The 12,689-nt window shown below is 37.8% G+C and overlaps 2 protein-coding genes across 3 annotated transcripts; both read right to left on the reverse strand.

The window, feature by feature from the left end:
* Positions 1-263: 263 nt before the first annotated feature.
* Positions 264-4,214, reverse strand: LOC118558371 (extracellular calcium-sensing receptor-like). 2 transcript variants are annotated; one of them, XM_036128899.1, is made up of 8 exons: positions 4,133-4,214; positions 3,445-3,739; positions 3,078-3,367; positions 2,543-2,838; positions 1,826-2,031; positions 1,486-1,707; positions 1,248-1,371; positions 264-1,162 (listed from the first exon to the last, which is right to left on the reverse strand). In XM_036128899.1, exons 1-8 carry the CDS (start codon positions 4,189-4,191, stop codon positions 264-266), a joined length of 2,391 nt encoding a protein of 796 aa, XP_035984792.1. In that variant the 5' UTR covers positions 4,192-4,214. The 2 variants fall into 2 exon arrangements, with proteins under 2 accessions (XP_035984792.1, XP_035984793.1); XM_036128900.1 differs by lacking the exons at positions 1,486-1,707; positions 1,826-2,031 and having other exon boundaries at positions 1,048-1,162; positions 4,133-4,189.
* Positions 4,215-6,476: 2,262 nt separating this feature from the next.
* Positions 6,477-10,403, reverse strand: LOC118558373 (extracellular calcium-sensing receptor-like). The gene is made up of 8 exons (XM_036128902.1): positions 10,182-10,403; positions 9,602-9,896; positions 9,235-9,524; positions 8,801-9,096; positions 8,023-8,228; positions 7,688-7,909; positions 7,453-7,576; positions 6,477-7,375 (listed from the first exon to the last, which is right to left on the reverse strand). The coding sequence occupies exons 1-8, from the start codon at positions 10,388-10,390 to the stop codon at positions 6,477-6,479; spliced, it is 2,541 nt and encodes an 846-aa protein (XP_035984795.1). The 5' UTR covers positions 10,391-10,403.
* Positions 10,404-12,689: the final 2,286 nt, after the last annotated feature.

Below are 12,689 nucleotides of genomic sequence, written 5' to 3' on the forward strand. Positions count from 1 at the left end.
AATTTCTCGATACTCCAGGTATCTCCAACTCCAAAAAGCAGAAATCCTGTTATCATAAATCCAATTTTGAACAAATTTGATTGATAGAATTGATGGAAGCAAGCAGGGAAGTGGGGGACGGAGAAGGGGAAAGAAAAGAAAAGTGTCCACTTTCACAGAGAAGCAGGCAGAAAAAACAGGATTTGAGGATTGTGAGGATTTTAAATCCCTTAAATATTATAGTTATTCTGTAATTTTGCTGCCAATTTTTTGGTAATTTGCCCTTAGTTTTTATTCATCAAACTTTTTTTGTTGTTCTTTTCTGGCTGAAACAAAATGATAAAACACTTTGGAGCAAAGATACATAGTATCAGTCCAAAGCTGGAGGCCAGAATGGCAAATATCTCAACTGCCACAGTAAATTTCCCAGGAGAGCTGACATATGCTGGAATGAAGGTGATCCAGACAGCACAGAATATCAACATACTGAAAGTTATCATCTTAGCTTCATTAAAATTATCAGGTAGTTTCCGAGCTAGAACAGCTAACGCAAAACAAAAAACAGCCAGTAGGCCGATGTAGCCGAGCACAGACCAGAAGCCAACAACAGAGCCTAATGCACATTCCAAGATGATCTTCTCTTTGTATGTAGTTAGATTTTTTACAGGAAAGGGAGGACTCAGAACTAACCATACAGTACATATTATAACTTGAATAAATGTAAAAGTCAGTACAGTGAGTCTTTGCTGTGGAGGACCAAACCATTTCATGGCATTACTACCTGGAAGTGTAGCTTTAAAGGCCATTAAAACCACTATAGTTTTTCCAAGAACACAGGAGATGCAAAGAACAAAGGTTATGCCAAATGCTGTATGCCGCAACATGCAGGACAACTCTGAAGGTGCTCCAATGAAAGTTAATGAACATAAGAAACACAGAGTCAGAGAGAAGAGCAGCAGGAAGCTCAGCTCAGAGTTGTTGGCTCTGACAATTGGAGTTGTTCTGTGATAGAAGAAAACCACTGCTGTTATGATGGCCAGGCAGGCCCCTGTGACAGAAAATATTTCCAGAATAATTCCCAGGACTTCATCAAAGGAAAGAAACTCCACAGCTTTGGGAAAACAAGCATCTTTCCTTGGGTTTGGCCAAAACTCTTTGAGGCATGGGAAGCAATCTGGAGAATCTAAAATAAATTGAAGAAAGAAATAACAATTTATTCATGTGTCAAGATATTTGGTAATACAAACATGAACATATCTGAAATGTACCTGTCATATTACTAATCTCTCCTTCAGGACATGGTGTGCAATCATAGCAGCAAATGGGCTTTCCTTTCTGCAAAACTTTACGAGTTCCTTGAGGACAACTTTGAGAGCATACTGACACCGGGACCTTTCACAGAAAAAAACAACAACATGATACTTTGATTTTTCTTTTTTACAAGCTGCTTTGACTAATTAGTCCTAAAACCTTGTAATCAATAAATATTATCGTTTAAGTAATTACTTGTGTGCCACCTTCCATCCAGGTTAAATTCCTGGTGATACTAAACTCCTTGCCTACTGGCAGGGAAGCATCATAGTACCCCACTTTTACCAATTCATTAACTCCGCTTTCGCTCTTTTGCCAGTTTACAAGCTCATAAAAAGCTGCAGGGTCTCCATTGGCATCAAATGTGACATGGTACCCATTTTGATTAAAGTTTACTTTCTGTAATTCAGCAAAAATCTAAGCAATAAAAGAAACACAGAGGGAAACAATTTGATAACCAGTAAAACAAATGCTCAGATTATATCTTTTAAATCTCATGGAAAAACTCTAGGATTTACTTTTCAATTAAGCTGACCTGTTTAGACTCCAAACGCATGTGCTTATCACACTGATTCTTATCATTTGTTTCCTTACATACAGCATTGTGGATGGCATGTGCTATTGCATAAACAGCCTTGTAGACCATGTTGGTAATTCTAAACTGAGATGTTTCAGTGTATGGGCTTTTAAGCCCTTTAATATCTTCCGTCCCATCACATTCTTTCTTCTTTAGATGAACATCTAAATGGAAATAAATACATAAGCAGATTGTTTTATCAATCTTTTTTGTATGTTGCAAAAAAAGTAAAAATGTCTTCTGAAAGTAATAACAGAGATAACTTACTGACGAGACAATAACACACGAGCAAATACTAAGTTGGAATGGAACATAGCAAGGTAAAATACAAATAATTTAGTCTCATAAAACTGAGTTATCTGTATTTGTTCTTTTGCAAATAACAAATATGTTCCATATGACATGAAAAGAGACAAAATAATGTGACAAAGAGATGATGAATCTTAAGAACTACGTCACTGTATGACACTACTGAAATTTATTATAAACATTATTTTGACAGCCTATTATACGTTAGCATAAATACTGTGAAAAAAAACAAATTCTGAATTAGTAAATATTACAACAAAATTTAAAAACAACAATATTTTAAAAAAAATTTGGCCAAATATGGTTGCATTTGGAATGTATTGCATCTATTGTATGTAAACATAAAAACACATTACGCTTTCTTACTTTTTCTTAGGCTGCAGTTGAATGCATCCTCCCAGAACTCAGTAAGAACTGAGGAGGCAGCCACTTTAGATGGAGAGAGATCCAGAAGGAAGTCTCTCAGACCTGGGATGACAGATTGCTGAATGGCAACTCCGATCGCTCCTGCACAGAAACTGAAGCTCATTGAGTGTGGATCAGTTATCCAACCTTCACTTCCAATCCACTGACGAGGTGGAGGAGGGTCCCGAGCTAACTCTTCCAATAGGAACTTCATATCACCAGCAGCTGTAAATGCCACCACAACTACAGCTGATGACCTGTAGAGACATTTGAACTGAACTTAAACTAACAAATAAGCCTATGTAATAAACTGCATTTTATGTGAGCTGTTGTCAACACAAATTTAAAGGCAAATCATTGTTTTACTTTAAAAAATAGAAAACTCTTCTTGTTCATATTATAAAATGATGTCATCAAAACCAATTTATTAAGTGTTTTCCATAGAGGGGCAGCATCAATACATGAAAAGGATGAGCTGAAATAAAGATGCGTAGACCTGCGGATAACATCGGCAACTCTTCTGATTTTACTCTGTGGGTCAGTCCGATAAAATGATTCAATGTACTCCACGCAGATCCCCTCTCTGTTTGCTGTCTTAATAAAGGATGCCATGCCGTTATTTCCATAATCTGAATCTGAGTGGACAGCACCTATCCAAGTCCAACCAAAGTATTTCACCAGCTTGGCTAGGGTATCAGCTTGGAACTGGTCACTAGGAATTGTTCTGAAAAATGTTGGAAATTGCTGTTTATCTGAAAGGCAGGCACAAGTGGCAAAGTGGCTCACCTAGAGCAAAAACAAAAGGAGAAATATTAGCAGAGGTAGCATAAATTTACACATTATGATAGATTCAGACTATTCACCAGGGGGATGTTGAAGGGCCCCATTATGCGTGACATGCTGATCGATGGAGTGGATCCAGAGTCTCCAACCGCAGCCATCACCACTCCAGACTGTGAACAGTTACTGTCTTTAGAGAACACAGGGTTCTGTCCGTTTAATAGTTGAAACGCAACATGCACAGCAACTGGCACAGAGGCGCAGGTGTCATAGATCTGATAACCAAGTCTGACACCTGGCAGCAAGTTTGTGTTGTTGTTTATCTCCTCAATTGCAAAGATCATTGTACGGGAGAAGCGCAGCTCCCGGGCATTAAAGCTGTAGAGTATTAGTCAGTCAGGTGAGTACAAACATTCAGCCAACATAACAAAAATGTTTATTATAAAATAGTAAAAGACATTATGACACAGTAGCTGTCACACAATGAAAAATACTATGTGTAGTTAGACAATGCACAATAACTGATGCTAGTACTCCAGAATATTTCCTCAAAAAGTTGCATAACTGCAGCAATTTCAGATACATCAAGTAATTAGAAAACTACAAGAGTATTTATAATCAGAACATTATCTGATAGCAAAATATAATGGCCAATAAATGTCACTACAATTCTGCTTAATGTGAAACATTAAAAAGCATACATCCAAACGTATTTATTTCTAAAGATAGAAAATATGGTATAAAATAATAATAAAATATAAAATAACTAACCTTCCTGTGCATCTTGGAAGTTCAGGCTTGGTGGTGTAGTTACTAATCACAGTTTGCATTTTGTAGTGAATGAAGAAAGTTCCTCCAATTACAAAATCCCCATCCATTGAGAATGCAGGTAGAGGAGGAGTACCTTGCAGAGTGCATTGCACTGATGATGAATGGAAACTGCGAACAGTAAGAGTCACATCTTCTGCAGGGTGAATCTTTTGTTTCAGATCATCCAAAGTCCCACCCAATACAAGAACAATGATTAGTTCAAAGAAACTCACTGTTAATCTAAGGTCAATCTCCATTTTCCAAGTGTCTATACTAGAAAGGGAGTATGTTTTTATTGGCCTGTAAAGATCTATGATATATCAGGTGATTATTAATTAGAAACATCATGACCACATTCTGTGATCTTTGATAACGCCTTAAAGGTATATAGCCTTTAAGGCGTTATATGCTTATGAAAAAAGACCAAAACCATTTAATCATGATAAAATAAAGTTACATACACCAAACATCCATCCTGATAGTGTTTTGATGGTCCTTTTTGTGGATAGAAATGGCATCAGCATTGGGCGTGACAACCAGATATAAACAGACATGGCACCATCTCCTCGGCAGAATCACAGAACTATCACAATTCTGGTTTGGTTAATTAATAAAACACTATTAAATAATGCCGGACTGAGCCTGACCCTCCGTTATTAACTAAATACACCCATCTACAGCAACTTTAAGAGCCGGTTCAGCAGGTTTAGCATCCGCTTCAGTGAACGCCAAAGGTCATATTGTATTCCCAGCGACATTCCAGTCTTTTCCCTCTTGGAATCATATAGTTTTGTTCTGCATTGTTTTTCTGGGAGATTTTAATAGTTGTTAGCCGTTCCCTTGTTTATCCACTGCTCCACATGCACAATGTTGTACTTCGAAAGGCTTTATTTACTAACAGATTGAGCAAAAACAAAGCGCAAAATGTCAAAATAATAACTAATACGTCAGCAGAGACCACAACAGTTAATTTTTATCTGCTACCAAGAAATACTCCACACACACCATTGTCAGCTAAGGAACTTGAGCTCATCCAAGCTGGTTTGGGGAAAACAGCTTTGACCCTCTCTGAGGATGCAGACCACACAGAGGTAATGTTGCCATTCCAGTTGTTTGTTTTGTGGGGAATTTCTATTAAAAATCGCCTGATCCTCTCAGTTGATATTAATGTTTTCACCACATATTTTCATATATAGGTTTGGGAAAATAAAAAGATTCAGGCAAAATATTTGGGAACTTGATTGTTGCAACTATGGATGCTGTACTTCAGAAAAGATAGGAGTGAATAGAATAGATTTGTAGTAGATGGATTTTATGAATGTTACAAGAAATAAAAATTAAATAAATAATTACCAATACCAGGATTTTTGAGTTGACATGCAAAAATATTTTTTTATCAAAGTTAATATAGGTGCTGCTGTTAATGGTATATGTTCTCTGATTTTGCATTTCCATGAATCAAGATTTCCAGACTTCTGATATTTCCAAAAAAAAAAAAAATCTGACACAAAATAAACCTGAATTAAAAGGTGCTCTTTTGTGTTTAAGACATAAAATATTGTAAAAGTGACAATCCCAAAAACAAAAGCTTGTATAGTGACTATAAAATCAACTGACCAGTCGCAGCTACATATTCGGAACATCTCAAAAATATTTCCGTTGCTCTTTAGGTGCTGGGAAATTTTAAACAATCGTTTTTTTCTGTCATGTGGGATATGTGCAAATACTCTCTCCATGTTATGAGTAATGGATAAGAAAACGGTTCCATATTAATTGTTTTCCACTTTTAAGCTAGTGAAGTGCAATGTGAGCTAATTGCGCAAAATATATGCTTGTGAACACAATGGGTCTGGCTTGGTTTTTCATTACTTGGCCATGGTAATGAAACAAGGGTTGGTATGATGACAATTAATCTCTATACTAATATAAGATTCTTGATTCTTTCTAACCCTACAGATATGCCATAGATAAATATAGATATCTAAAAAATATTTCAGTGCCATAAGATAAAAAATGTGTTGTTGTAATATTCAAGAAAAGGAAATTGAGGTGATGAGAATGTACTAATATTTGACACAAAATACTTTTGTACCTCATGTCACAACAATATTTGTTTTAAATCAAAATAAAAAATATGTAATGGAATTATAAATAAGTGCAGGATTAAGTAAGTACCAGTTAGGTTAGTGCTCCAAATTTGTTTGATTTGAAAATAATTGATTTATCTGAATGTGAGCGGTTTTAGCTGTTGCATCCATAAGATCTATTATACTTTAATTCTCCAAGTTTTCTGGCGATTTAGCAGTTATGTTTTCTTCATTAAATATCTCTTGGTGTTCTTCTCTGGCTGAAACAAAATTATGAAACACTTTGGAGCAAATATACACAGTATCAGTCCAAAACTGGAGGCCAGAATGGCAAATATCTCCACGGCCACAGTAAATTTCCCAGGAGAGCTGACATATGCTGGGATGAAGGTGATCCAGACAGCACAGAATATCAACATGCTGAAGGTTATCATTTTGGCTTCGTTAAAATTATCAGGTAGTTTCCGAGCTAAAACAGCTAACACAAAGCTAAAAACAGCCAGCAGGCCGATGTAGCCGAGCACAGCCCAGAAGCCAACAGCAGAGCCTAATGCACATTCCAGGATAATCTTCTCCTTGTATGTGGTTAGATTTTCCATTGGGAAAGGAGGACTCACAACCAACCATACAGTACAAATTATAACTTGAATAAATGTGACAGAAACCACAGTCATTCTTTGCTGTGGAGGACCAAACCATTTCATGGTATTACTACCTGGAATTGTAGCTTTAAATGCCATTAACACTACTATAGTTTTCCCAAGAACACAGGAGATGCAGAGAACAAAGGTGATGCCAAAAGCTGTGTGCCGCAGCATGCAGGACCACCTCGATGGTGCTCCAATGAAAGTTAATGCACATAAGAAACACAGAGTCAGAGAAAAGAGCAGCAGGAAACTCAGCTCAGAGTTGTTGGCTCTGACAATTGGAGTTGTTCTGTGATGAAAAAGAACTGCTGCTGTAATGATGGCCAGACAGGCCCCACTAACAGAAAAAGTAGCTAAAATAATTGACAGGACTTCCCCAAAGGAAAGAAACTCCACAGGTTTGGGAAAACAATAATTTTTTTCTGTATTTGGCCAGGACTCTCTGGGACAAAGGACGCAATCAGGAGCATCTAAAAAATTAAACAAAAAAAAAAGCCATTACTATATGACTATTTTGGATGTAGTGATTTACATAGGATAAATGTACCTGTCATATTACTGATCTCTCCTTCGGGGCATGATATGCAATTATAGCAGCAGATGGGTTTTCCTTTCTGCAACACTTTACGAGTTCCTGGAGGACAACTTTCTGAGCACACTGACACTGGTACCTGCCATAGAGACAGAGACAAAATACAGTTAAACCATTTCAATGCAAGGATCTTTACCTAACCAGTCCACAAACTCTATATTTGATCAATTGTTGTCATTAAGTTAACTACTTGTGTGCCATCTTCCAGCCAGGTTAAGTTCCTGTTGATGCGAAACTGTTCTCCCATTGGCAGTGATGCATCATAGTACCCCACTGTTACTGGCTCAATAATGGCACTTTCACTTTTCTGCCAGTTTACTAGCTCATAAAAAGCTATAGGGTCCCCATTTTTATCGAATGAAATATGATAACCATTTTGAGAAAAGTTTATTTTCTTTAGTTCAGTTAAAACCTATGAAGCAAACAGAGATAAAAAAGGCAATGGTCATTAAAGGTAATTTCTAGGATAAAACTTTAATTGACAACTAAATAAAAACTCCAAGATGCGTTATTATTGACACTGACCTGTTTGGGCTCCATTCTGATGTATTTGTTACAATATACAGTTGCATTTTTTTTGTGGCACATTACATTGTGAATGGCATGTGCTATTGCATAAACAGCCTTGTACACCATGTTAGAAACTCTTAATTGAGATGTTTCAGTGTACGGGCTTTTAAGGGTTTTTATGTCTTCAGTTCCATCACATACTCTCTTGTTTGGATTAGAAGCTGAGAAGAAATAAACAAGTAAACATTAAAAAAAAACTGTCAAAAAAAATAATAAAAACATGATGCTAACAACTTTAATGTCCACAGTCTCACGTTGTGACAGGGTAACTATCATACAAGTTGAGTTTAAAGTGCACTACTAAATAGGCAAACATTAAGAAAAATCAAGAACCTATTGTGGTAAAACAAAAAATAAAACATGGACTCAGTATTCTAACACCCAAGTTAGCCTTATTCAATGTTTCACAAAAAAATTGACACCCAGGGATCTTTTAAGGCAACGCTCTGATCTAAATGAAATAAACAAATGTTGACATATCAAAAGGTGCTATTTACAGCCTAATAAAGGTGTTTTTACTATTTTTATTTGTGAGCTAGAATCAATGTTTGCAAGATAGTGGAATAAATGTCTCAAAAATATATTTTATGAAGTAGGTGCCAATTATGATCAGGTGAAAAGAATTGTCTGATTTAATGTACAAGCTACAGTAGAATTATTTTGGCTTGCATTGTTTCCATTTTGTTGCAACATGGACAATAAAAAGGCAAAGAAAGAAATAAAGCTTTCTCACTTTTTGTCAGAGTGCAGTTGAATGCATCCTCCCAGAACTCAGTCAGCACTGACGAAGAAGCCACTTTAGAGGGAGAGAGATCTAGTAGGAAGTCTCTCAGACCTGGGATAACAGATTTCTGAATGGCAACTCCAATGGCCCCTGTGCAGAAAGTGAAGCTCATCAGACTTGGGTCAGTTATCCAGGCCTCACTTCCAATCCACTGACGAGATGGCCCAGGTTGCAATGCCAGCTCTTTTAAGAGGATCTTCATGTCCCCAGGAGCTGCAAATGCTACAACAACTGTTGCTGTTGACCTGAAGAAACATGAATTTTCTTTTCTCAAACCAATATATATATGCAATCCTAAAAACTATAAACTGTATCTTTGAGTGAATATTTATCATTTGTTAAATTTCAGCTATGCAAAGTATATGTGTACTAGATACAGAAACCTGCGGATCACATCAGCAACTCTTTGGATTTTGCTCTGTGGGTGGGTCCAGTCAAAGGATTCAATGTACTCCACACATATCCCTTCTCTGTGTGCCGTCTCAAGAAACGTTGCCATGCCATAATTTCCATAATCTGAGTCTGAATGGATAGCTCCTATCCAAGTCCAGCCAAAGTGTTTGACCAGCTTTGCCAGAGCAGCAGCTTGGTAATAGTCGCTTGGAATTGTTCTGAAAAAAGTTGGGTACTCATATTTATCTGAGAGGCAGGCACAAGTGGCAAAGTGGCTCACCTGCAGCAAAGAAAGAAAAATGTGATACAGCAAAGATTTATTTTTAGTGTCAGTTTGCAATACATTCTTCTTCTTACCAGAGGAATGTTGAAGGACCCAAGGATGCGTGACATGCTGATAGATGGAGTGGATCCAGAGTCTCCAACAGCAGCAATCACCACACTAGATTGAGAACAGTTACTGCCTTTGTAAAACACAGCGTCTTGGCCATTTGATAGTTGAAATGCCACATGCACAGCTACGGGCACAGCGGAACATGTGTCATAGATCTGATAACCAAGTCTGATGCCAGGCAGCAGCTTTGTGCTGTTGTTTATCTCCTCAATTGCAAAGATCATTGTTCGGGAGAAGCGTAGATCCCGGGCATTGAAGCTGCACAGAATCAGATCAGGACTGCTGATGTTTATCCGGCATAAAGATATTACTAATAAAATACTGAAAGACATTATGAGCAAGTAACTGACATTAATTGGACAAAAAGAGCTTAACTGTATGATTGACAATTACAAAACAGAAAATTACAATGAAGATGAGTACATCATAAAGATATTCTTCAATCTAAAGCTAAATTTACACACATTGCCAAAACATATATAATGTTTTTCTCTAAAAAGCACACAAAATATACATATATGTTTTGCAACATTTCTTACTAACCTTCCTGTGCATCTAGGTAACTCAGGCATTGTGGTGTAGTTGTTTACCACTGTTTGCATTTGGTAGTGAAGGAAGAAAGCACCTCCGAATACAAAGTCCCCATCTATGGAAAATGCAGGAAGACGAGCAGTTCCCTGCAGGGTACATTTCACCAATGAAGCCTCAACACTGAGACCAGCACCAGTAACAGCATCAGTATTCTGAATCATTCTTTTCTCATCCTCTAAAGACCCACGTAACGCAACAACTGTAATCAGGTTGAACAAACTCACTGCTAATCCCAGGCCAATCTCCATTCTTCAAGAGTGAGTGGGTGCAAGTGTGTTTTTATTGGTCTTTAACAGAGCATAATAGGTCAGGTGATTGTTTATCAGAAAAACCATGACATCACCCAGTGCTCTTTGATGCCATTTTTACTTGTTCAACTTAATTGAACAGAATAAACTTTTATTTTTTCATAGTAGGGAATTCAGGTGTATCAGCAGCAAGTAAGAAAAATTAAGAAGAAAAATACTGTATTGTTAGTAAAAATCACACTCAGATTGAATGAAATGTGAAACTGAGTCGAGGGAATTGAAGGTGTAAAAATGTGCATGTATAGTTGTGCATGAAAACAACAGGACTACAAAAAATGGAAGTAATCTCACTATATCTGATTTAGACATGATTAAATAAAGACAAAAATTAGATTTTTGAGCCTCACCTAATTTGTTTTTAAAATAAACATTACAAAACACCATGGGAACCCTTTTGAGCCTCAGACTTTATAGCTCCACACCTTGACTATTACTGCAGAAAATCTTGCCTGAATAGTCTGAAGCTTATTTGTTCCATAAAGGTTTTAGTGGACCTTTGTGGTCCACTAAAATCTTTAGTGGTCCAATAAAGGTTTTAGTGGACCACCTAAACCTAGCAGACCTCTGCCTTTGGCTTAATTTGGCCAGAATTGTTCCAGATGTGTTTATTACCTTGTAAATGGGAAACCTTTCAGAAAAAATGCTGTATTGTAGGACACTTCTGCATATGACAGAGCTTTCGGGCATGACATTTACACTGTTCATCATCAACTGGTTGGGCTTAACTATTTGAAATTAAGAGGTTGTTTCCAGACACCTGTCTGCAGGTTGGCCCCTCACAAAACATGTTTTTTTCAGTTTTAAAAATACATTGTTCTGGCATAAATAAAATGATTTAGAGCCATGCCCCTGTGCAACAGAAAGGTACAATCGTAAAATGGATCATGACGTCTCGTTTAGAACCACAGAGCATGGTGGCTGTTGTGCCATTATGACGTGACAGACTTCAGCTCCCAGCATGCTACACGGTCGCTCCGACCGCCCATTGGAACCGTATCTTGTTGCCATGGAAATGACATAAAAGGCGAAGACGCACCATATTCTTCCTTCTTTTCAGGCAACCGCCTTTGTTGAGGAGACATCTCAGCTGATCTCCATGCGCAGATTCGCACGTGGCACGTGATTCGACCCCCTTGCTGGTCCAAGCTCCGCCGAATCAACTTTCCCCTGCATAAAACCAGGGAGGTCTAGACTTTAAAAATGTAACGTTAATTCATTTTTTGATCCCACTGGAAGCCACTATCTTCCAGGGATTGACACTATAATGTGACCACTCTAGAGTGGTGTGTTAGATACGTCATCAAGACCGCCTCCTTACGCACGCAAGGTTGTAGGTCAAATGTTGTCATAGTCTCCATCTTGGTCAATGGAACCAAGTTGCTTGAAGCAGTTAGCCATAGGATTGTTGTGAAGTAACACCGGTTAGCTGCCGGTAGCCGGGTCCCACCGGTACTAGGACGAGTTAGAAGCTAACCGTGTATGGACATTGCTAGCAACTAGTTTGTGCAAGAAGCGTTCCCCAACTGGCTTCAGGTCTGTTTCGGTATTCCAGTTTGCTACCTCAAAGCTATTTAGCCCATGCCTTTCAATGTTGCTATGTCAAAGCGCTGACTTGTTGATTGTGTTCTTGAATGTGATGTCAATCAATCCTAAACAACTGTGAATTGATTTATGCATTGCTACTTCTCATTTAATCAATTTTGACTTGTTTTATTTTCATTTATTTCCTTTTGTATGTTATTTTGAGTTGCGAGTAGTGTTTCCTAGTGTTTTATTAAGTAGAATATTTGCTGTAACAGGGAATTATTAGTTTAATAAATAACAACTTGTGAAATTGTTGTTGTTTGTGATTATTTTGGTCCAGAAATTGAATGGTCTCTAAGAGCTATAGATGTCACGGTTTGTTCTGATGAACCCGAACACAACCACACACTTTAGTGAGATTTTTTGAATGAAGTTGTGGGAGAAGGAGACCAGGGAGGCTGTACCGGACTGGAGCAGGAGGATGTAGATGGCATGTGCTGCAGGACTGGAGAGAGAGAGCCAGCAACATGGCAAAGAGAGTTCTTGGAGTGCTGGGGTAGCAGGAGATCCAGCAGCACAGCAGAGAGATTACTTGGAGCGTTGGGGTAGCAGGAGAACCAGCAGCACA

This window comes from Fundulus heteroclitus, unplaced genomic scaffold, assembly GCF_011125445.2.
Source record: "Fundulus heteroclitus isolate FHET01 unplaced genomic scaffold, MU-UCD_Fhet_4.1 scaffold_124, whole genome shotgun sequence".
NCBI classification, from domain to species: domain Eukaryota; kingdom Metazoa; phylum Chordata; class Actinopteri; order Cyprinodontiformes; family Fundulidae; genus Fundulus; species Fundulus heteroclitus.